The following is a 25,802-nucleotide window of genomic DNA, read 5'->3' as shown; positions in this document are numbered from 1 at the left end:
TTTTTCTTAGGTTTGTATTAATGTGTAAGTTGACCAGTCACTAAACTCTTATTTGAGTTCTATAATTCTATGTGAAATTTTGCAATAAAGTAAGCTTTTAAAGTAAAATTTGTGAAATGATAGGTAATGGATTTTTGTTTTTGTTTTTTAATCAGTGACTTTTTTGAACGAACCATTCTGTGCAACAGTCTTGTGTGGAGTTGTGCTGTGACAGGTAGACCTGGACTGACCTATCAGGAAGCACTTGAATCAGAAAAAAAAGCAAGACAGAATCTTCAGAGTTTTCCAGAACCACTAATTATTCCAGTTTTATACTTGACCAACCTTACACATCGTTCACGCTTACATGAAATTTGTGATGATATTTTTGCATATGTCAAGGATCGATATTTTGTTGAAGAAACTGTGGAAGTCATTAGGAACAATGGTGCAAGGTAAGGTACTTTTAATTTTTTCTTTTGATGTCACATTGCTCAAATTCAAAATACACAAAACAGTGAACTGAGGAGAGCTTCTCTTTTACTATTTTCCAGCTATCCTGTTACCCCCCGCCCCCACGTAATCCTTGTGTTAATAGTTTCTTGTATATTTTTCCAGAGCTGATTTTTATATACAGAAACATTATGTACACACACAGAGTCACACATCCTCCTGTCCCTTTTAATGTGGAAGGTAACATATTATGATTTATACCTTTTTTCACTTAAAGTATCTTGAAGATTAGTCTACTGCTTTAAAAACCACATTCCTTCTCTTTTTTCTTTATAATAACTTCTACTATATCAATGTTCTCTGTTTAAGAATGAAAAAATCTTAGATATATCTTAGATATCTACTATGTTCTCATTATGTTACCTAATAGTTTAAACATGCCTATATTTCTTGCTGGGTTTTAGTAGTTATTTTGATAAGATAAGGATTGAGTTTTATATACTCCACTAAGTTCTTTGTTTATCCAGGTATTCAAGAAAAAAGCAGATTTTTCACATATGAAAATTTTAAATGACATTATCTATGGCACTAAGTTAAAAATTATCAGTGCTTTCCTGAAATCTTAGGCATTTATGATAGGCTAGTCACTGATATTTGTTACAGTAATCTTTATTTGCATTAAAGCTTTTTATAGCCTCTTCACTTTTGAGACAGTGACTATTTTGGGATGCTTTTTCCTCCTCTTTGTTAACCTGAATGCAAATTTTTTCCTTTTTGAGTTTTAAACTTTAGCAGTCAAAAGTTATTGTATATTATGTTACAGTAAAGAACATAAGTAATTGTGTAATAATAAAGAACATAAGTAAATAATAACAAACATAAGTAATTATATTCTTTATTATCTTATTTTGGAGAATCATCATGAATTGTATGTAATTTCATTTGTTTGTTTTTTGGAAGGATAGGTAATTAGGTTTATTTATTTATTAATTTTTTAATGGTGGTACTGAGGATAGAGCCCAGGACCTTGTGCATGCTAAGTGCATACTCTACCCTCCCCCCCTTATATGTAATTTCAGAATAATATCTTAATATAATCTATTTTAGTTATTAACTGCTACTCTACATGAATCTTAAAAGGCCAAGAGATGTTTATTTTAAGATCTAAATTTGTTTGGATTTCATTTTGGTAAAGAATCAAATTTTTAAGTCCTTTTTTAAATTGTGAAAGCAACTAGGGTAAAAACTGAAGGATTTTTTATATGTCTAGTGACTTTTGGAAAAAACTGTATCTTTATTTTCAAGAGATAAGATTGGTATGTCACCAGTAACCCCACCAAGAACTTACCAGTGTGTACCACCAGCAAGAATAATACGGCCATGTCTGGGGACCAGGACAGTGTTTCTCTCCTTACAGTCATTGTTTTATTTGACTTATGCCAAAGTATTTTCTAATTTACAAATCATTGGGATACATTAACCTTTAACATTAGGAATATTGCTTCCATCTAGAAATGTAGTGGTTCAGTGTTTTTCGCACAGCTTTTTTTTTTGTTGTACCTTAAAAATAGGCTTCAGATAGTTGTAGCTTTAATGACAGTAGTAAATTAGGGTTGTAGAAATGGGAAATCTGAGAGTCACAATTTTGCTTAATTTTCGTAATTCTTATTGGCCATTCTTAATCATTTTGTGGGAAAGGAGAAATTGTGGAAGGCTCGTTGACTTTTTTGCCTTTAGCACCTGGGTGGATGGTAAGACGCAGAAGCCTCAGGAAGTAACACTATCAGAGTCTAGCCATCTTTGCTCTTATCTCAGGACCAGATATTTCTGATTGCTCTGATTTTGTGTTTCATGGACATGTTGCTTAGGTGACTCATGAGTGTCACTTAGAGGCTAGACACTGGGTTAGGTGCTAGGGATATGAAAAGAATTAAGATGTCTTTAAAGAGTTTAGGTAAGGGAGAGACAAACATGTCAATTTGCCAGGTATGAAAATAAGCATATGAATGAGGTAATTCAGGGACATCTAGGTCCAGAGTGCCATAGAGGCTAGGCCTGGGCTCCCTACACTCATGCTAACACTGGTTATTTTAGTCTTTTAATCTTTGCCAAATCTGATGATTTCTCAGTGTTTAATCTGCTTTTCAGATCCTTTGCCCATTTTTCTTTTGGTTGGTTTGTCATAGATTTGTGAAAGATCTTCATTAGATACTACGCACGTTAAACTCTTTTTCATGTTGTTGCAAATATCTTTCCACTTAAATTTTTGCTTTTTTCTTAAATGTGCAGTAAATGTAAAACGAATTTTTTAAATACATATAAAGAATAATAATAGAATTAAGGCAGAACCAATAAAAAATACAGTAAATAATTCACACATTTACCACTTGGTTTCAGTAGAATACTTTAACCTTTGATTTTTCTTTATGGTTTGAGAAAAGCCATAAATTTCTAGTTTTATGGGAGGCAGAATTGTGTGATAGTAAAGGGTTTATTTAGGCTTTTGAGTCAGACTGACCATGTTGGACAATGATGTCCTTTCAGGTTATTGTGAGACTAAAATGAGAGAGAGAGAGTGTGTGTGTGTGTGTGTGTGCTGTACACATTTCAAATTGCTACATACATACAATATAGTGGCATTTTGCTGGGGAAATAATGCTGCTGGTGGCCCAAGAGGCTTAGTATTTTTCTCCTATTATTGACTAGTTTTTCTATTAAAAATTATATTTTATATTATAATTAAGCTTCAAGCCTGACTTGAGATTTCTGCAACATTAGATCCTAGATCCTCCATACACCCTTATCCTTTCACCTTTTCCATTTAAATTTTCCTTTTTTTTTTGGTAGGAGGAGGTAATTAGGTTTGTTTGTTTGTTTGTTTATTCTTAGAGAAGGTACTGGGGATTGAACCCAGGACCTCATGCATGCTAAGCATGCACTCTACCGCTTGAGCTATACCCTCCCCTCTCCACTTAAATTTTAGTTAAAATAACTTTAATATATAAATTTGACTAGATTTTCTTTGTTTAGAATTGTACCTCTTCCCCTCCTCCCCGCTTACAACTTGTTTAACTTTTTAGCAAGTTATTTAACATCACTTATCTCTTCTTTGCATATATAGTAGAATTATTGTGAAGATTGATTGAAATGCTGTATATGAAGTGCCAGGTACACAAGTGTTCAATAAACAACAAGTAAAAAAAGTCAAATCTTTTTCCATTTTGATTTTTTAGTTTTCTGTCATGCTTGTAAACTCTTATCTATCACACCGATATGAGAAAATGACTTGGCCTGATGTTTTTCGTTTGGAATGTGTCCCCAAGGAACATATATCCCTTCTGGTTTCACATCTACTTGTGTAGCTTCTGAGATTGAGTTCAATTTTGAGGTGATGATGGTAGTGGTAAAGTTCTGGTGTCCTTATGGGGTCAGCTAGAGCAAATCCAGCTTCAATGATGAGAGAAGCTCCAGGCTGAGTTTCCTCAGTATCCCTATTGACCTTTATTTGCAGGCTCCTTATACCTGACTATGGCATGAGGTTTATCCTTAGGGGGCTTATTTAGAGAATTAAATGGATTTCTCCCAGTGGCTGAGAATAGCAGGTGTTTTCTATCTTCATGGGATCCATGGATCCACAACATGAGATATCTGTGCTCCTGCTCTGACTGTCCACTCTTTGGAAGTTAGAATGTGAATTTAGAAGAGTTTGCTTACACAGTGCCCACATTTTCATCTTCCTCTGCTGTTTAGGTTAAATGAGCTATATTGAGATATAATTTACACACTGTAAAATTTTCTCATTTTAAGTGTACAATTCAGTGGGTTTTAGTATATTACCGAGGTTGTGTGGCTATTTCTATTAATTCGAGAATATTTTCATCATCCCAGTAAGTCTTGTCCCCATTAGCAGGCCCTCCCCACTACCCTCTCTCCTCAGCCCCTGGCAACCACTCATCTATTTTCTATCTCTGTGGATTTGCCTATTCTGGACATTTCATATATATGGAATCATAAAATATGTACCCTTCTGTGTTTGGTGTCTTTCACTTACTATAATTTTTTCAAGGTTCATCCGAGTTGTAGCATTTATCAGTATTTTTTTTTTATTGATTCTGCTGTATGGATCTATCACATTTTGTTTATCCATTAATCAGTTGATAGATACTTGGGTTGTTTCCACTTTGGGGCAATTCTAAGTAATGCTGTGACAAACATTCGTGCATAAGCTTTTGTGTGAAGATATGTTTTCAGTTCTCTTGGGTATATACCTAGAAGTAGAATTGGTAAGTCGTTTTATAACTCTGTGTTTAGCATTTGAGAAACCTCCAGACTTTTCCAGAGCAGCTGCATCATTTTATATTTCCACTAGTGTGTATGAGTTCCAATGTCTCCACATCCTCACGTATGGACAATTTATGATTGTCCATCTTTTTTATTTTTATTTGTCCTAGTGGATGTGAAGTGGTATGTCATTGATTTGCATTTCCCTAATGACTAATAATATCGAGCATCATTTCATATGTTTACTGATTTGTGTACCTTCTTTGGAGAAATGTCTACTCTTGTCCTTTGCTCATTTTATTTTATTTTATTTTTTTCCCTTTGCTCACTTTAAAAGTGGGTTCTTTATCTTTTTATTACCGAGTTGTAAGTGTTCTTTGTGTTTTTAGGTACAAGTCCCATAGCAGATACACAATTTGCAAATATTTGCTCCCATTCTGTGAGTTGTCTTTTCACATTCTTGATGGTACCATTGGCAGCATCATGTCCCTTTGCTTTTAACTTTTGTTCTACTTGTCAGTAGCCATCTACCTTTTGTTTCAATCCCTGTTGGTAGTACTTATCAGTGGTCCTAAAGACGTTTTTTATCCATTAGAATTAGATTAACTGGAAAGGCTATGCTACATTACAGAGAAATGGATGGGCCCATTTGTAGGTTGAATTAGTATAGGTCCTCTGAGTCTTCTTGCCTTAATATTCTTATTGTCTCATTTACCTTTAGATATCCCGCCTCCCTTTTCTTTTCTTTTCTTTTCTTTTTTTTTCTTTTGCATCTTATGAGTATAGATTAGGTGCTTCCCTCCCCACCAAGACTTTCTGTTCTGAAATTAGCAGTCAGCTAACAGATTCTTCTAGAAGATCTTTCATCATTGCTATGACAGAGTAGTAAAGAGAACAGCTGACTACTTGACTGAGCCACATCAGTTTATTTCTTTACACTCCCCATCCTGATCACCACCAGTTTGCCTGCCAATCATACTGACATTTGTCTTCTGCTACTTCCTTAGAGCCTATGGAAGAAGTGAGAGGACGGGTGGTCTTGTGGAAAAAACACTGCTAGTCAAGTCTATTAATTCTTAAATAGCTACCAGATGCTTTGTATATACATTATATCAGCAGATATCAGGCAAGGACTTAACTGTTTCCATTTACAGATAAGAAAACAGAGATCCGAAGAAGTTAAGTGCTTTTTTTGGTAATATTACTCAACATATATTTATTGATACCTGCTGTTTACTTGCACTGTTCTAGACACTGGACATATAGCAGTGAACAAAAAGTCATGGGGCGTCTGTTCCTGTCTTACAAGTTGTAGATGGTAGGATCTAAATTCAGGCGGGGCTGACTTACAAAATCACTTTTCTGTATCTGTGTCCTTGGTTTTGAATTCTGCCATTTATGATTAGCTGTATAGTTCTGAGCAAGTAATTTAAAATCTTTAAGGTTTAGTCTTTTTCATGTATTAAATGGACCCCTGCCTTACAGGGTTGCCTCACAGGATAAAATGACATATATCATGTTTTAAGCTGTATTATATAATACTACCCTTTTGATGTAGGTGTCTTGTTAGTATTTGAATGTGTTTATTGGTGGCCGTGAGTTTTGTTTGGTTTGTTTGTTTTTTGAAACATGCCAATAGTAATGTGAGGCTACAATAGCTGCCTGGGCCACTGTCACTTGAAATCAAGTTTGTCAGTTGCAGGTCTGAAAGGAAATCCCACAGTTTACAATTTCAGTGTCTTAGACAGACATAGTTGTTTTTTGAAGATAGTCATTCCACATTGGTATGTGATCTAAAAAGTGCTACACAAGTAGATTTCAAGGCACCCAAGTTTCAACCAACTTTCTCATTTTCTTTTTAACAACACTGATAGTCGTTTGTTTAATGAAGGATTGGAAAGATGGTGAGCTAGAAATCAAATGCTTGCATGATAAACCCATCTTCTTTCCCTAACCCTAGAACTGGAGAATTAAATCAGGAAAAACGAAAAAAGGAGGTAAACATCACACAACAAATAAACATTTTGGACTGTTGAGTCATTATTCAGTGTAAAGAAAGAACTAAAGTTTGAGAGAATTTGAGAAATTGAGTCAGAATATAATTGTATATTTGGTAATTTTTTTCAGTTAAAGTAGGCTTTGGGCAACTTGTTTTCAGCCATTTTACAAACACAGTCAAGATGTTCTGGGAGCTGTGAAAGATTCATAGGTGATTTGAAGCAACAGGTGTGAGAAGGTACTTCTAAAAATAGAAATACTGACAGCAGCAAGAAACGGCACCTTATAGCAAAGGAGGAGATGGAATAAAAATTAACTACAAAGTATACTTTGTATACTTTGTCCTGGCTCTGCATATAAGATATATAATTTGGTAACCTTAGAAGACACTGAAGAACTGAAAGTATGCTAGCATTTATTGAACTTTTCATGACACTGAAGAATTGAAAGTATGCTAGCATTTATTGAACTTTTCTTGTATGCTAGGCAGTGTGCTGGGTGCTTTCATTTAAATTTTCATGATACTGATGGGTGACCCAGAATTTTCAAAAAATAACCCGTGTTATTTACCCAAAGGTGTTGAGCGCTTATGTCCACACAAAACCTACACATGAATGATTATAGCAGCTTTATTAATAATTGCCAAAACTTGAAAGTAACCAAGATATCCTTTAGTAGGTGAATGGATTAAATATATGGTGATACATCCAGGCAGTGGAATATTATTCAGTGCTAAAAAGAAATGAGCTATCAAGCCATAAAAAGACATGGAGCAACCTTAAGTGCATATTTCTAAGTGAAAGAAGCCAATCTGAAAAGGATACATATAGTATAATTCAAACTGTATGACTTTTTAGAAAAGGCAAAACTATGGGGACAGTAAAAAGATCAGTGGTTGCCAGGAGTTGGGGAGGGTAGAGGAGAGATTAATAAGTGCAGCACAGAGGATGTTTAAGGCAGTATAAAATACTCTCGGTGGTACTATAATGATGGATGCATTTGTCCAAATCCATAGAATGTACAGCACCAGGAGTGAACTTAATGTAACTATGGACTTTGGGTGATAATGATGTGTCGATGTAGGTTCATGGTAACAAGTGTACTTCTCTGGTATAAGATGTTGATAGAGGGGGAGGTTATGCATGTTTTGGGGTAGGGATTATATAGGAAATCTCTGTATCTTCCTCTCAACTTTGCTGTGAAACTAAAACTGGTCTAAAATACCAAAGTCTTTAAATTAAAAAATAAAATTATATGCTCTGCTTATTAAGACTGAAGTTTACAATTTAAAAAAATCTGCTCTTTTTTTCCTATAAAGATTCATATATATTAGAGAAAAGTAAAGGGTGAAGGCCTGGAGTGTGTTCCCCAAATGTTCCCTCCAGAGGTAACACTGTCAAAAATTAGCGCATAGTTCTCTTTTTTTCTATACTGCACTAAATTAAAAAACGAAAATAACAAGTAGCTTTTTCACTTAGCAATAGTTTGGATATTTTCTTATATCAGAACAGCATGTGCATCATTTTTAATTGGTTTTGAATAAACTAGCTAAACTATGTGTTCCTAAAAAGCTTACTTGGAATATTGCCTTTTTCTGAGGATGGAGAAAGTTACTTCTTTTGCCAGCCTTGTGTGAATTTTCTCTTTAAAAATAATGAACTGCATTTTCTTCCACATAACCTTTGACCTTTAACTTAATGACAGACCTTTTCACCAACGTAGGTTAAATCTCTAAAATAGAAAAATTGGATTTGTACCAAAGAGTTTCATATCAATTTTGGTATTACATAGTGACCAACCAACTACGGCTCTTAACTGTTCAACTATTTTTTTCTTTTTTGTGTGTTTGTTTTTTTTGGGTAAAGTAATCAGCTGTATTTATTTATAATGGAGGTACTGGGGGTTGAACCCAGAACCTCGTGCATACTAAGCATGCACTGTGCCACAGAGATATACCCTCCCCTGCTAACTATCCAACTATTGATAGTATATTCTCTATGGCTTTCTATGTTGCATTGGTGGAATGCTTTAAGCACTTTAGTCTAAAAGAAGTAAGAGAAAATTAGTATAAAAAGGTAAAATATAGAGAGTAGGTACTTATTATATATTAGAATTGGAAATGAGAAAATGAACTTTGGGCTCTTTTTATATTGCTAACCTTAATGATACTAGTGAATCCTAATGAATTAAAATGCACTAATGTTGTGGACAAAAGGAAATACTAAATATATTGAGAAGATAAGATGAACATAAAAGAGATAAGTGAGGAACAAATACAGGTATTTTGATTTAAATATGCATACTTGGATATCAGTGACTGGATCTAGGTGGAATTAATCAAGAAGTTTTGGGGAAAGGGTTATTTAACTAGAAATTTTAAGACAGAGGAAAGCATAAATTAGTAGAAAGGACTGAAGAGGAAGTCTTCTTACTTAGGTGCAAAGATGGTATATAATTTTGGCAACATATGTTAGTTAAATTTATTATAGCTCTTTCAGAGAGAGGGCATTCTGTCGGTCTGCTTACACGACTGCCCCTTAGAGGTCAGAATTCCAGGTTCTCAGCCAAGGAGTATCCTAAGCAACATCCTCAAACTGTAGTTTCCATCTTTAGTTCCTGATGACCCTAGTGTGTTGACGATATAATTATTAATAGGGAAGAAAAGGCTCTTTGGGACAGCTGTCCTTCCTTTGGAATTCTAAGTTAGACTGAAACCATCTTCTTTAGATACATTTGTTGTATGTACCAGAGACCCAGACTTACAACCTGACTGACTGACTGGTTTGTCGTTGCAAGTTTAACAGTTAAAATTTAGAATCCGTATTTAGTTGTGTAATAGTAAATTGCGAGGCCATCCTAGGAAAACATTTTTATACCCTAAAAATCCCTAATAAGTAGTCACAACATAACTGAAAATGAATTTATTTTTCTAAACATGTTTAATTCAAATAACATATAATGCTTCTGTTTTTAGTATTTCTAAATGGACTCAAATAAATGCTTGATGCTTAACAAAATAGTTCAGTGAAGTTTAGACTGACCAAACAAACGTATTTATTTTGTTCAGTGCTCTAAGGGTGTTCAGATGTCATTGGTCATTAGGGGCATCTGTCTAATGATTCTCAAAAGTCTTTGGTAAATGTTGGAGGTAAAGGCGTTGGTTTCTATGGCAACTTCTTTATTGATCCTTTGCAGTAATGCACTAAGTGTAGAGTCAGCTGAGTCTCTACCAGACTTGTGGTCATTACTGTAGGAGTCTTATTCATAGTAAGAAAATGATAAAAATGGGGAATGGCAAGTAAATTGAGGTTCACGTCTTCTAATATAAAAGGAAATAAGGGGTTTATTTCAATTTGTGTCTCAGTGAACTGGTTAGCAGCAGGGTGGTGAAGTAGACTAGTAGTAGTTGTTCTGAAGTTCTTAGCTTCCGATGGCAGGAGAATATTAGAGGCTCATCTCACAAAAGAGAGAAGACTGTGTAGAGCTACTTCTGTCCTGAAATCCCGTTTAGGAATAAAAGGGAAGTTTATTTCTATATGGTTATTACACAAGTTCAGGTCTGGGAAGTTAGAGGGTCTTTTGAATAAAATCTCTCTCCTGCATCAGCTTCTACCTCCTTTGTGGTCTATTCCATTTGGCCAATATAAGATCACAATAGTTCTGAATAACTATTTTAAAAATGAGGCTATCTGTCTTTCTTGGACAAATTCAGAGACCAAGGAAAGATAAAAGAGAAGTAAGAGATTGTAGTAACTTGTAATGGAAAAGAATATATTTTTATATGTGTAACTGAATCACTATGCTGCACACCAGAAACCATACAATGTTGTAAATCAACAATACTTCAATTTAAAAAATAAATAAACCCTGCTGAAATGAGGAAAAAAAAGAGAACTAAGAGAAATGACATAAGCTTAAATAATTTCCAATGAAAGGGAAAGGAGTGATAAAAGTACAAAGAAAGTCTACTCATCACTAAAGACCAGGCAAAATCCTTTGTTTAAATTAAAGACATATACCAAGAGATAATTCTGAGCAGAGGCTGGCACACTTTTTTTTAAAAAAATTAAGGGCCAGATAGATATTATAGACTTCGAAGTCCATATGGTCTCCATCACAGCCACCCAACTCTGCTGTTACAGTGCGAAAGCAGCCATAGACAGTATATGAATGAGCATGGCTCTGTTCTTTATTTATGAGCACTGAAATTTGAATTTCATATTACTTTCACATGTCCCAAAGTACTCTTATGTTATTTTAAACCATTTAAAAATGTATAAGCCATTCTTAGCTCATAGACCATATAAAACAAGCAATGAGTTGGATCTAACCCATGAGCCACAGTGTGCTGACTGCTGGTAGAGAGGAAAGGTTACTGCTTAAATAAGAGATATAGAATAAACTCCCCAGAGATCCCCTTTTTATCTAGAACCCCAGAGTATGGCATGTAGAGGTGGCTTGGTATGGTAGGAAAAGCCTTTGGCGCCAAACTGACTTATTAGTTCTGAGAATCTTCTTTCCTAATCTGTAAAACAAGTAATATGTACATCCATATGGTGGTTGTATTAATTAGCTTTTGCTGCATAACGAACCACCCTCCAAAATTTAGTGGCCTAAATCAATAAACAGGAATGTTCTTATGGTCTGGGGCTGGATTGTCTAGGTCGTTTACTCTAGCCTTACACACATGTCTGGGGCCTCAGACTGGGTGGCTGTTTTCACGTGGCTCTTATCCTTCAGGAGGCTAATTGGAACCTGTTCCGAGGGTGGGAGCAGGGTTCCTAGCAGCAAGAGAGGGCATGCTCCAGCATGTAAGTGCATATCAAGCCTCAGCACGCTCCATGTTAGCTAGTGTTCCATTGACCAAAGCAAGTCACATGAGCAAATTCAGAATTAATGTGGGAGGGGACCACAGAGGTGTGTCTCAGTGGGGACCATGACTGCAACAGTCTGTCATAATGGTTAATATTTGTTAGGAGGCCAGCATAGGGCCTGGTACATAAAGCACTCAGTAAATGTTGGATCCTTCCTGCTCTTGTCAGAGATAAGTGAAGAGCCTGCCAGCTGTGATGACTCATCTTTTTTTGGTAGCCAGTCCCTAATTTTCTTACCTCATAGTCACTGTTCTTGAGAGTTCACCATATGTCATTTTAGGGAGATGATGACAATACCAGTAAACTTTTGAGAGCTTATTATATGCCAGACACTGCTCTTAGCTTTTTATTTATACTATCTTATTTAATTCCCACAACAGCCATATGTGATAGGTGCTTATTCACTCATTTCACAGTTGAGGAGTTCATACACAGAGCTTAGTTAATCAAAACTTGCTCAAGGTAACAAGTAGTAAAGTTTTCAAGCACAGGTAGTGGTTCTGTTTGGGAGGAGTAATGAGTATGAAAAAAAAATATGAAAGGATAGCCCTTAAAAAGGAGTTAAAGATTATAAGTTGATGTATTTATTGATCACTCAGTATTTACTTTTCACTTTACTTTAGTATTTTATAATTTCTGTGAAAGTGTGAAGAAACATAGGATTGTATATAATGTGGTTAGTTTTAAGCTTTTGCTTAGTCACTCTAAGAGTGATCCAGGTCATATTGTTGAGTGTCTGAAAATCAGCATCATCTTATGATCATTGATTCAAGGGGAAAAAAGACCCTGTATTTAAACAGGTTCCCTGGCTGTTTATATTTTTAACCATTGTACTTATTAGAGATGCCTTAATTATTTTACTTCAGTATTCCAAGCTATTTAAGCTTTCTTAAATAGCTTGCAGATGAAAGAATGCTATCTAGTGGCAACAAAAGGTGACTGCAAGCATGGGAGAAAATAGAATTTTAATTAATTTATTTTTTTTCTATCTTTTGGCACAGTTTCCAGGGATGAAAAATGCAATTATTTATTACTTTTTTCCATAGAGGTGGTAGGGAATATTCTGATTGAGTACTTTATAGTATACACAAAACCAATTTTCTGTGATTAATTCAATAAGTTGTGTGCTCAGTGCTGTTATAGGTATTGGGAAGAGGGTAGTGAGTAAGACAAAGACTTGGGACTTACATTCAAGTGCAAGAGAGAAATACACAAATCAGGACAATTTCAGATACTGATCAGTGCTATAAAGATAATAAAACTTGATGGGATAGTCTTGAGTCATTTTTTGTTATAGCCAATTAATTCAGTGTTTTCTCTGAAAACCACTGTTAGATGCAAGTGGATAATCAAATATGAGTAAAGCATTAGTACTTATTCTCAAGCATTATATAGTCTATTGGTAGCAGAGATAGAATGTACAGGGCGCAGATAAGTGAAATACATATGAATGACTAATAAAGAACTGAATAAGATAACTGCATTAAGAAGACAAAGAGGGGAGGAGAATTGGAGGAAGAATTGGGTGGTCGAAAGGTAGAGACTTCCCGTTTTAAGATAAATAAATACTAGCGATGTAATGTACAACATGATGACTATAGTTAACACTGCTGTATGATATACAGGAAAGTTGTTGAGAATAAACCCTAAGAGTTCTCATCATAAGGAGAAATTTTTTTATTCTTTTTACTGTATGAGATACTGAATGTTATGTGAGATGCTGGATGTTAGGTGAACTTACTGTGGTAGTCATTTCACAATGTATGTAAATCAGACCATGCTGTATGCCTTAAGCTTATACAGTGATGTATGTCAATTATTTCTCAATAAAACTGGAAAGAAAAGGGCACAGGTAAGTCTTACTGTGCTAGTGAGTATATCACTAATATTCAAATAGAATGAATAAAAGGTACTATAATGCCAAATTAATTTAGTGCTCCATTAATAATGTGCTATGATTAGCCATTCAAATGGGTTGGTGTTTATCTTTGAATTATCTTGATAAAGATATGTTTGTATCTTTCTTTATCTGCTTCTAGTCAATGAATCACTCAGCATGTTGACTTCATTGTTGTCATATTAAGAATGTTTATTAACCATAAGGATAGTAAAAAATACTCAAGTTAATTGTTTGAGCTTCCAGCTTGAATTTGAGAATGCAAGGAGTAATAAGTATAATTTTATCATTTTAATTTTTTAGTTATATTTAAATTAAAGAATAAATTACATAACTTACATTCAGATAGGCCTTTATCCTAAGTAGTCTAAACTAATAAAGCTTAATTAAAGTACATTACTTTCTTATGATAAAATTTACCCTTTTTAGTGTATAGTTCTGACTTTTGACACAGTCATGTAACCCATCACAATAAGACGTAAACATTTTTACTACCTTCTTTTGTGCCTCCTTGTAATCAGCCCTTGCCCATATCTCCTAAACTCGGGCAACCACTGATCTGTTTTCTGTCCTTATAATTTTGCCCTTTCCAGAATATAAACATAAATGGAATTTTCTGTTTCTGGTCTCCCTTCTATTGAGCTGTATGACTATCCTTCTGCCAATACTATAGTGTCATTATTTACTGTAGCTTTTTAGTGATACATGTACATTACTTTCATCTTTTATTGATTTTTTTCCCATAATATGTGAAATCAATCCTTTTAATTGGGGTTAGTGTTTTCCTAATGCTTATCATTAGCATTTTTAAATTAAACTTTCTATTTTGAGATAACTATGGAATCACATGCAGTTGTAAAATAATACAGAATTTCCCCAGTTGTACAGTGTCAAACCAGGATATTGCCATTAATATAGTCATGGTACAGAATATTTCTATCGCTACAGATATCCCTCATACTGCTCCTTTATGCCACACCTACAAATCATACGTTGTTAAACTTACTTTCCTACTTTACACTATCAGTTTTCTGAAACAAATATGACTTGAAAAACTTATATTGCCAACGACAAGGAAACTTTCAAGTTTGAAAATCTTATTCAGCTTGTATTGGCTGAAGTGAAGAATACAGTTCTCTGACTCAATAAATTTAACATCTATCAGTTTATAGACTGATTACTATTTAATGAAAACACCTAGGATACCTGATAGATTGCTTATATTGCTTTTCCTTATCAGCTGGGATTTGAGTTAGGTGCGTATAGCAGGAAAAATTTTAGTGGCATTAACAAAATAGAAATTTCTCACTCATATAGAACTAAGTACAGAAGTTCTAGTGTTAGGACTGGGTATGCAGGTCCACAAAGTTGTCAGGAACCCAGGCTTTTCCCTGTCTTCTGCTCAGTCATCCCAAGGTTGTAACCATTGTTTCCCTTGTTCAGGACGGCAGTGAGATAGAGGAAAGGCAAGGAGCCTGCTTCTCTTCCTTTCCTATCCATCGTCCACCATGAGGTCAAGTTGAGTGTTCTGAAATACTATTTTCATTTTGTAACAAAAGTTACTTGCTGCTAAATCTGTGGTGGCTTTCATTGTATTTAATGTTTTGTTTTCTCTGATCTGTATGTGTTGGTCTTGCCTCCACACAAGGTTATCAACTCTGTTGACATCAGTAGGCCAGGTCAACATAAAGCTGAGCCTGCAAACGTTTTGAATACCTATTAATTTGAATATGCTAGTAGGAATTTGAACGTATTTTGGTAAAGCTTTCATTAATTTGGTTGACACTTTAGCCAAATTAACTCATGTGGCTTTAAGATGATAATTTTGAATACTAAAGAGTTTAATTTTACACAGTATGCTGATAATAACCAAGTGTTTGAAACTTACTAGAGATATGTAGGCTTTAACCCATATATCTTATATCTAGAATTTTCTTTCCAAAGATTTTTATTTATATTATATATCTTTTAATAGATTTAGTCTTTAATAAGAATCTAATGAGTCTTGTTATCTTACATTATTTAGGCTTATGATAGACCAAATGCCAGTTGGAGAAATAATAAGACATGGTTCTCTGTCCATAGAGTCTCAGAACAATTCAAAACGAAACATTCTTTGAGCTACTCTGATCCACTTGTCTAAAAAGTGAGGAGTTAGAAACAAAGCAACCTTTTCTGACCTCTTCTTCTCAACTGACAAGTAATCAACGTAATTCACAGTCTTTTTGTTTGAAGTAGCAGACTTGTTGAGTGGTCTAGTTTCCTCCACTTAAAATGAGGTATCACTTAACCTCCTTAATTTGAGTTGTTTTTTTTTTAAACTCTGATCTTCAAATTAAACAGCATTGCTCTGTTTCTACCTATAAAGTTGAAGTAATTATCCAAGCATAGTATTTTTAAACTAAATGTTGTTGCACCTGTATTACAAGAAAATAAAAGGTTAGTGCGGCAGCACAGGTGAGCAGGTGTGAAGCATGCCATAGATTCAACAGATTCCATTTTTAGAGACCCAGAGAGGGTCAGTCCTTTATGTCAGTTAGGTCGCTCCAGGTTTCCAGTCTTCTTTCCTTTTGCTCTTAATTATTTATCTTCTACCCCAAATGCCTTATAAATATTCTGCATATATTTAAATTCCAGAACTGGCTTTTGTTTTAGTGAATTTGTATTTTGAGATGTAAATTGAACTATAGCCATTATTAAATGACTATAAAACAAAAGCAGCTTTTTTGGGAGAAGTGATATATGCCATTACAGAATGTTCTTATAAAAGGCTATTTCCATGTTTAGCTGGTCACTATCAGAGATTTATGGCTAACTTCTGCTGTATGCTCATTCAGTGCTTGCCGCTGTTCCACAAACTTCCCTTCACTATGAAATGTGTTGAAGTTTGAAATGTGTTTCAGAGAGGCTCCAAAAGTGCCTCTTGGCTGCCTGGGCTTAAAGCTCTGAAATTCCCTTGGGTCAGTATATTGTTGTGTTCCCCCTCAACTCCAGTAATAGAGGGGAAGATTAGAAAGTATGTGGGCTTCAGAGCCAATCGGTTCAAGTTTTGGCTGTACCATTATTGGTTGTATGACTGTAAGTAAATGATTTAACTTCTCTGACCCTGAATTTCATCTGCTGAAAAATGTATAACTTGCAGGGTTGATATGAGGAGAGAAATATGTATATATTATATACTTACCTGGCACACAGGAACTCTAATAATTATAAGGACCATCTTTTGATTGTCAGCTTCCACTCTGTCCTCAAATAATGGAGCATAACTTCAATTTAGAGTTTCTGTATTCTCCAAGACCTGCTAACTGGGTCTTAATTCATGATTCTTTAACCATTTTTTATACCCTAGTCTTCTCTGGACTCCCTAGAACCAAGAAATTGTAGCAAGTGGATTTGAAAGACATAGACTATGTCTCTTTGGAAGTTATTAGAATGTGTTGATTTGACATCTTGTAGTTACCTGAAGTTTAGCTAAGCATCAATGAGAGGCCAAGCATCAATTAGATTAGCAAGAAATAGATTACCTGTGGTTTGGGTGCAAAGTTAGCAACAGCATTGATAATAACTAGTATATATTCTTTTAATTAAAAATAAGTTTTAAGAGGGGGTAGGTAATTAGGTCTACTTATTTATTTACTTATTTAGTTTTAGAGGAGGTACTAGGGATTGAACCCAGGACCTCATGCATGTTAAGCATGTGCTCTACCACTTAAGCTATACCCTCCATCCAATAATAACTAATATAATTTATATATAAAACATATTTCTTACATTAGAGGCAATGTCTCCATGCTACTAGTACTAGTTTCCCTTTTCCTTATTCCTCTGTCAGGGAATTGTATTTCTATCTTAATTTTCTGTTGGTTTTAAATAAAGTAATTCTTAAATTGCTGTAGCTCTGTAGGCTTTCCTGGAATCATAGACTGTTCTTGTCAGTAGACCATCAAATCATTTTAGGCACCACACCAACCATTCCTGTGTGCAGCATAGACCCAGTTACTTTGTTTTTCTCTGATGACGACCACCATTGCCACTTAGAGGTACTCACCTGAGCTCTGCCAGTGAAAACCATCTCTTTTTCTAATTTGAAGAACCTTGTCACAGGTTATCTGAAAAGCTGTCTTCATCACCTCCTTGAACCCTGAGCCATATGATTCTTGAATGTTAAACCTAGACCCTTCAAAAGTAGGTCCATTTCATTCCTTGCTTATTTTCGTGCAGTTTATATGTCACTAAATTACAGAATCTTTTTACCATTAGACTACATAATTGCTTAACCAGTTCTGATATGATTTCCTGCAGTTGTTCCTCTTTAGAAACATTGGTTTGTTTCTGTCAGTGAGTAGCCAAAGTTAGCCTGCTGTTCTTTTGACACCATTTCCGTTTGCTACCAGTGTAGGCTTGGTAATTAGGCCTTCTTCAGCTTAACTGTTAGGACCAAAAAAAATTTTTTTTTAAACTGTGGTAAATAAACATAACCTTCACCATTGTAATCATTTTTCAGTGTATAATTTAGTGATATTAAGTACATTCACAGTGTTGTGTAACTATCTCTACTGTTTCCAAAACTTTTCGTCATCCCAAACAGAAATTCTGTACCCATTAAGCAATAACTCCCCATTTCTCCCTCCTTCCTGTCCCTGGTAGCCTTTATCTACTTTATGCCTCTATGAATTTGCCTAGATACTTCATATAAGTGGATTCTTACACTGTTTGCCCTTTTGTACTTGGCTGATTTCACTGAGCATAATATTTTTGAGGTTCTTCATCTGTGTTGTAGCATGTATCAAAATTTCATCCTTTTAATGGCGGAATACTATTCCACTGTATGTGTACATACCACCTTTTGTCATCTGTGCATTTGTTGATAGATACCTGAGTTGTTTGTTCCTTTTTGGCTATCATGAATAATGTCATTATGAACACTGATGTACAAATATTTATTGAGTTTCTATTTTCAATTCTTTTGGGTATATACCTAGAAAGGGAATTGCTGGGTTATATGATATTTCTATGTTTAAATTTTTTAATATTATTATTTTCTGCAGCAGCTGCACCATTTTACATTTGCATCAGCAATGCACGATGATTCCAGTTTCTTAATATCCTCCCCAACACTCTTTATTCTCCATTTAAAAAAAATAATAGCCATCTTAAGAAAGTATGAAGTTGTATCTCATTGCAGTTTTGATTTTGCATTTCCTTTATGACCAATGATGCAGAGCATTTTTTCATATGCTTATTGCCATTTGTTATCCTTTTTGAGAAATGACTATTCAGGTCCTTTGCTGATATTTGAATTGGATTTTTTTTTAATTGGGTTATGAGTTCTTTATATGTTTTGCCATGTCTTTGTCTGGTTTGTGTATCAGGGTAATGCTGGCCTTATAGAATGAGTCAAGAAGCGTTCTCTCCTTTTCAGTCTTTTGGAAGATTTTGAGAATTGGTATTAATTCTTTTAAAGTTTGGTAGAACTCACCAGTGAAACCATTTGGTCTTGGGCTTTTCCTCGTTGAAATGCTTTTTGATTACGTATTCAATCTTCTTAATAGTTACAGATTCTTTTAGATTTTTTATTTTTTCTTGAGTCAGTTTGTGTATTTCTAAGAATTTGTCCATTTCATCTAGGTTATCTAGTTTGTCAGCATACAATTGTCCATGATACTCTCTTACAATCTTTCCCAGTTTTCACTTCCGGTTTTAGTAATTTGAGTCTTCTCTCTCTTATCTCAGTTCTTTATTTTAGGAGCAAATTATTAAGGAATCATATATAATACTTTTAATCAAATGCTTATAAGTTTCAGAATGAGGAAATTAGTTGAGGGAAGAAGATAAGATGCTTTAAGGGCTTTGGATTCACCCACATACTCTACATTTTGTTGATTGTTGAACCTTAAGATGCTGTGGAACCAGTTGCTCTCTTCTATTTGTATATAGTACAAAGTCCCTGACAGGAAATCCATACTCCTGATTTTTTCTGTGCCTAACAGCAAAATTAGATATTGTTGGGGATACTAAAGATGTTCTCCTAAAGGAGAATATAAGCAAGCATATGCTAAAATGTACTCTAGTGAAAATAAGTGCTATTATCTTGTAAAAAGCCACCAGCTTCCCAAAATCAATCAGTTCTAAATATACTATTTGTTTTTCTGGAATTATATGATTCTGTTTATTTTGATTGTGAATGACAAAATTCTATTTTGAAAACATGTAGGCAAAAGGGCAAATTATCAGTTTATTGAATCAAGGGAAAGATTAAACAGCTAAATCTGAGATAGGGCAAGGTGCAGTTAAACCTAAAAAACAGGAATAAGAGAACAAATTGCCTCTAGTACTCCTGCCATCTCTCCTCTCTTCTCTCACTGCGCACTGGCCTGTTTTCACGTACAGAAAACATGGTGGCCAGCAGCACTAGAATTTTATATCTTACCAATTTCATGATAGGAAAGGGACTGATTTTTACTTTCTAGATTGCAAATATTAAAATCTTGGGAAAGGTGTATTGGCTCAGCAAAAGGGTACCCACCTGATATCAACTGACTCTGGCCAGGGTCTTGTGGGAACATACCAGCTCTACTCCTACTATGTGGAAAAAAAGTGGAGTATGGGGAGAATGACGTTCTAGAAGAGTAGGGCCCACAATATATCAGAGTTTGTTTATGATATGAAATAACCAAATGAATGATAACCGTGAGTAGATTGTCTAATCTTGAGCCAGTTTTTCTCAGAGAATAGGGATTTACCTATTGATAAGTATATATGTGCTTAATATATTCTTAGTTAATAAAACCCCTGAATTGCCTAAGAGTTGTAGAGATGCCATAGATTAATTCCAGCAATGCTCTCTCTCTCTCGTCTTTTTTTACTCCCTGCTATACTTGTGACTGTCTTTTTTTTAACAAGATATATTTCACATACCATAAAATTCACCCATTTAAAATGTATAGTTCAGTAGCGTTTAGTATATTCTTAGAGTTTTACAGCCATCACTGCAAGCTAATTTTAGAGCATTTTCAGCACCCACAAAAGAAAGCCATACCCATTAGCAGCCACTGCCCAATATTCTCCTCTCACCCTCTTCCCTCCCCTCCTATATCCCAAGTTCCTCACAACCATTCATCTACTTTCTGTCTTTATGGATTTCCCTATCCTGGATGTTTCATATAAACAGAATCATATATTATATGGCCTTTTATGTCTGGTTCCTTTAATTTAGCATGTTTTCAAAGTTCATCCCTAATATATCATGTATCAGTATTTCATTCCTATTTTTCTTTTTGTTGAATAATGTTCCAGTTATGGATATGCCAAATTTAAATTATTTATCAGTTGAAAATTGGCACAGTAAAAATGAGATTGAAAAATGTTTCAGTTGTGGTGAGTGAGTCTGAAATTGCAGCCCATAAAATAGAGGAGAGGAGAGGTAAAGGAAGCCAAAATAAGGTTAACAGAGTTAGTGAATAGGAAGCTTTCCAGAGATCAGAAGTCACAATAAAAGATGAGTTGCATTTGTAAATGAATCATTTTCTTGCAGGTTACAATGTAGGATTTTGGAAGTCCTCCCTCCATCTCACCAAAATGGTTTTGCTAATGGACATGTCAGCAGTATAGATGGAGAAACTATTATCATCAGTGATAGTGATGATTCAGAAACACAAAACAGTTCTTTTCAAAATGGGTAAGTGATTTGTATTAAATTTTTAAATATATATCAGATTGGCTACTGATATCCCATTGAAATAATTTTTTCTTTAATCCCACCCTTCTTCCTTTCTAGTCATACACTGGATACTATGCATCAGAGCAATGTGGTTCAACAACACGTGTTAGAGTTTGCAAAATTGGAACTTACCTAGTAAATTCTAGTCAGCTGCTTAAGAGCAATTGACGCTCACTTCATTCAGTTATCCTATACATTCCACTTTCGTTTACTTGGGAGAATTCATTCTGTACTTTATTAGTTACTTTGTGGTGCATATGGTAAAGAAGCTCTGTAACCTTCTGAAATTTAGTCAATTGACAGTATTAGTCAGCTGAGTGCTCTTGGCAAAAAAATCTATATAAAATGGCACTGTCTGCGGTATGTGTACAGCGTTTGTATCACTTTGACTATAGCTTACTTTTATTGCCCAGCACTTCTCTTTATCATCCTTTCCTGTCATTTCCTTTTCTCTAGCCTCCCTTATATCCCCTTTACATATACACTTGCATGCACAGAGGCAGTTTTCCCAGACTCTAACCACTTCTCTCTACTACCACCACTACCCTCTTAGTCTATAGTGCCATCATTTTTCTCACTTAGTTTATTACATTAACATTCTAACTGGTATCCCTGTTTGCACTCTTGCCGCATAGTCTATGCCCCACGTAGCAGCTAGAGTGATCCTTCTGAAATGTAAATTAAAGCATTTTCACCCCATTTTCAGAATCCTCTTGTGTCTTTACTCAGAGTAAAATTTAAAGCCCTTAGTGATGGCCTGTAATCTGGCCCTGCTGCTGCCTCTCTGACTGAACCTTCTTTCCTTTCATTCACTCTATTTATTCTGCTTCTTGTGCAAACCATGCATGCTTCCCCCTCAGGGCCTTTACACACTGTTTTCTCTCTTCCTTTGAAAACTCATTTCCCAAGGTTTTCTCATGGATTGCTCCTTCATTTTTTTTTTTTTCAGATCTCTGCTTAAATGTTAACTTCTTGGAAGACCTACATGGTCAGTTTATCAGGGACCATCACCCTATATAAAATAGAGACCTTTTTCCACTCTGCACTGTATTCCCTTCATAACACTACCCACCCTGTTGTGTATTTTTTTGTTTATTTGGTTACCTGTATCTCCTCACTGTATATCTATTTGTTCACCACTGAATCTGTATTAATATTTGGCACATTGTAGGCTCTAGCTATTTTACTGAATGGATGGGTAAATGAGTGTATGTACCCTCAAAGGGAAGAAAAAAAAAAAAGAAGTTGGTTGGGGAGGGAATAAAATGTGTAGCCTTTTTGCCAGTTCTCAAAACAGGCAAAACTCTTGTGTTGTACACTTTTGCCCTTGGATTACATAGCTGTGAAGGAGAAAATTTAAAAGCAAATCAGACAGCTGTTTGTTTATAAATTTGTCTGACCTAAACTGGGTATTCTCCTTATTCATCTGGAGTTAACTTCTTCATTCAAAGAAAACTTGTTGAATGAGTGATTAAAGTACCTACCTAACATAAAAAAGTGCTTTGTATTGTTTTGGCTAATAGAATGGTGAAGCATATCAGTAATTTATAAAATCATAACTAAAATAAAAATATATTAGATTCTGTTATAGTATGTTCTTAGAAACTAGATTTCATTTAAAATACCACATTTCGAAACAAATTATTAACTGATTTGTGTCTTTGCTCTTTTTAGGAAGAAAAAAGATACAATTGATCCTTTATTATTCAAGTACAAGGTACAACCCACTAAAAAAGAATTGTATGAGTGTGCTATTGTTAAAGCAACACAGATCAGGTAAAACTCGGTATCTTCTCTTGTTGGTTTAAAGTAGGATAATGTTGATTAAGAAGATTGGATGTGGAACACATGGGTAATCTTGCATGTGATTGCTTCCCTTTTTAAAATAGATGTATATTTTTATGCTCATAGACTGATAATGTGAATCCTAATGGACTCCATGAGCTCTTTATTTAGTTTAGTAACTAACCCTAAATAGTCTTCACATCTGAAAAACTAAGAAGGATCCTATTTATGAAGTATTTCTCCTGAAAGAACTCAGTTTTCAAAGCTGAGAAGTCTGGTGCTTACAAATATGTCATATTTGCAGATACATATTCATCAGATACAAATATCTGATCAGTCTCTCCCTATTTCTTAAGAAAATTAACAAAACAGAATTACCTTTAAAAAATTCTTATTTGAGACCTAATCAAAAGAGAGAGCTGGTGAATGGTAATATTTAAAGGGCCTGGCTCTAGGTTACATTGATATGTTTTAGGAAAATCCACGTTGATGTTTGGTTGTTAGGCTCTTAGTCATCTCAAAACAAGTCGTTTACATTATCAGCCTCTACCAGTTTGCCACCTAGGAATCAGTCTTACATTTCATTTGGCGTGAAAGAATTTTACTTACTCTCTCATCCCTGTTGTCCACCTATATATTCATGAGTCCAAAGAAAAGTGATAATCATAGAAGTATTGAGTGAATCCTGAGTCAGATATACTACTTTCTATACTATATGGATGTGTGTATTTTTTGTTTTTTTGTTTAAGAGGGGGCTCGTCGTTAATGTAAGATCTCCACAGCATTCTACACTTTATTGTATATTGCAAAATAGCATTCCCAAGATAATGTTCATGGATTATTCAAAACTTTTGAATTTGTTCAGTTTATGGGCTAATGAAAAGTAAAGTTGACACAACCAGTGTTTTCCTTACTCATTGTTGAGTTTTTTCTTTTAGTTCAAGTTATGTTTTTTATATAGTGTAATTCCCTATTTAATATTTTTCACTTTTCTACTTACTTTTTGACTTATACTTTAAATACAATTCTGCTAGATCTTGGTTACTGTCTTATTAACTCATTTTCTTCTTAATTGGTGAGCCAAAGAATTATAGAGTTGGAAAGTTATACTTGATAATAGAAGACTTAAATGGCTTGCAGCTCTTTGTTAGATCAAAAGATAGTACCATTCCTATAAAAGACCTGGTACCAATCCTGTAAGGAAGACTTAATATGATAGAGTAGCACTGACAAGTAGAACTTTCTGCAGTGATAGAAACGTTATATATGTGCTATCCAGTGTGGTCGCCAGTAGTCACATGTGGCTATTGAGCACTTGAAATGTGGCTAGTAATAGTTAGGAACTGAACTTTTAATTTTAATTTTATTTATTGGAAGGGAAAAACCACGTGGCTAGTAGATGCCATGTAGGACAGTACATTTTGACGACTAGTATAGTTAGTCAGTAGTCGAAAGATGATTACCTTCTTCTTGTCAGCTACTGTATGGTGCTAGCATACAGCAGTGAACCAGAATCCTTTCATATAGTCCTTCCTATGGCCTAGGAAAAGAATATACATTTTAGGAGGGCCACTACTTAAGAACTCCTATATTGCTTATTTACTCATGGAAGCTTTTAACTTGGCTTTTTCTTGAAAGGAATACATTAAGTTCAATTGAAGCATTTGCTTTCTTTCCAGAACCTTTCTAGAAATACTTGTATTATGGTTTTTGAATTCGGGGGCAAGGGAAAATAAAAAATAATATATTTTTAGAATTTTAATGGTTCTAACTCTTTTTACATTTAATTCTATGAATTTGTTGGCTGCCATATGAAATTTAAACACAAAATGTTTTAGAATTTAATAAAAACACCATGTTCACCTCTATTCACAATATCCATTTGAATGTTGATTTACATAGTACTATATGATATCTGGTAGTCTACTAATTTTAATTATTTTAAGAATTTTAATGGTGATACTTGTAGGAATAATCATCTGATTTTATAAAATTTGGTTTACTCTCTGTAGTATACTTTTCTTGAGGTTTATTTAATTTCTAAGTGGTTCCTAACAACAAATGCACATGCTATTTTTGTAGTGGATTTTTATGATAGATATACTCAAGTAGATTTTATAACATTCTACGTAAGTACTTCTATATAAAGTTTCTCATAATCTCTAAATACATACTATTGGGAAATGAAATGTTGTTCTTTCCCTAAGCTTGAAATTGAGCTTGTAGATTTATAGAGATTATGAAGTTTAGATTGAATTCTTTGATATTAACACTTTTTTCTTTCTCCCTCTTTTTCCCCTATAGCCGGAGAAAACACCTGTTTTCCCGTGATAAACTAAAGCTTTTTCTGAAGCAACACTGTGAACCACAAGATGGAGTCATTAAAATTAAGGTAATCAGAACAGTGAATTATTTGTTGGAAAGAAGAAAAAAGAAAAATGAGTAGTGTTATAAAGCTGTAACACTGCAGAAATGTTATTGCAAAGTTGGTTGAAAATAGCTCTCTTTTCATCTGGAGCAAATTTTTAGTAATTTTATTTGTATTTGATTGGATTATATACTGTGTTTTCGGTTGTTAGAATTGCTAGGTGCCTCAAGTACTTCCACTTTTTTCCTTGTATAAAAAAGATCAACCGGGTGGAGGGTGGGAAGGGATAGACTGGGATTTTAAAATTGTAGAATAGATAAACAAGATTACACTGTATAGCACAGGGAAATATATACAAAATGTTATGATAACTCACAGAGAAAAAAATGTGACAATGAGTGTGTATATGTCCATGAATGACTGAAAAATTGTGCTGAACACTGAAAT

The 25,802-nt window shown here is 34.5% G+C and overlaps 1 protein-coding gene across 3 annotated transcripts in view; it reads left to right on the top strand.

Annotated features, from left to right (window-relative positions):
• The window catches only part of BAZ1A (bromodomain adjacent to zinc finger domain 1A), a 73,951-nt gene that overhangs the window by 8,861 nt on the left and 39,288 nt on the right, over nucleotides 1-25,802 (top strand). For all 3 annotated transcript variants that reach the window (XM_072962924.1, XM_072962923.1, XM_072962922.1), the window contains exons 2-5: nucleotides 156-434; nucleotides 21,017-21,160; nucleotides 22,877-22,978; nucleotides 25,292-25,379. In XM_072962924.1, coding sequence (XP_072819025.1) covers nucleotides 156-434; nucleotides 21,017-21,160; nucleotides 22,877-22,978; nucleotides 25,292-25,379 — 613 coding nt within the window. The remainder of the gene's footprint in view (nucleotides 1-155; nucleotides 435-21,016; nucleotides 21,161-22,876; nucleotides 22,979-25,291; nucleotides 25,380-25,802) is intronic.

This window comes from Vicugna pacos, chromosome 6, assembly GCF_048564905.1.
Source record: "Vicugna pacos chromosome 6, VicPac4, whole genome shotgun sequence".
NCBI lineage: Eukaryota > Metazoa > Chordata > Mammalia > Artiodactyla > Camelidae > Vicugna > Vicugna pacos.
Note: the sequence above shows the minus strand (reverse complement) of the source record. Positions and strands in the feature narration are given on the sequence as shown.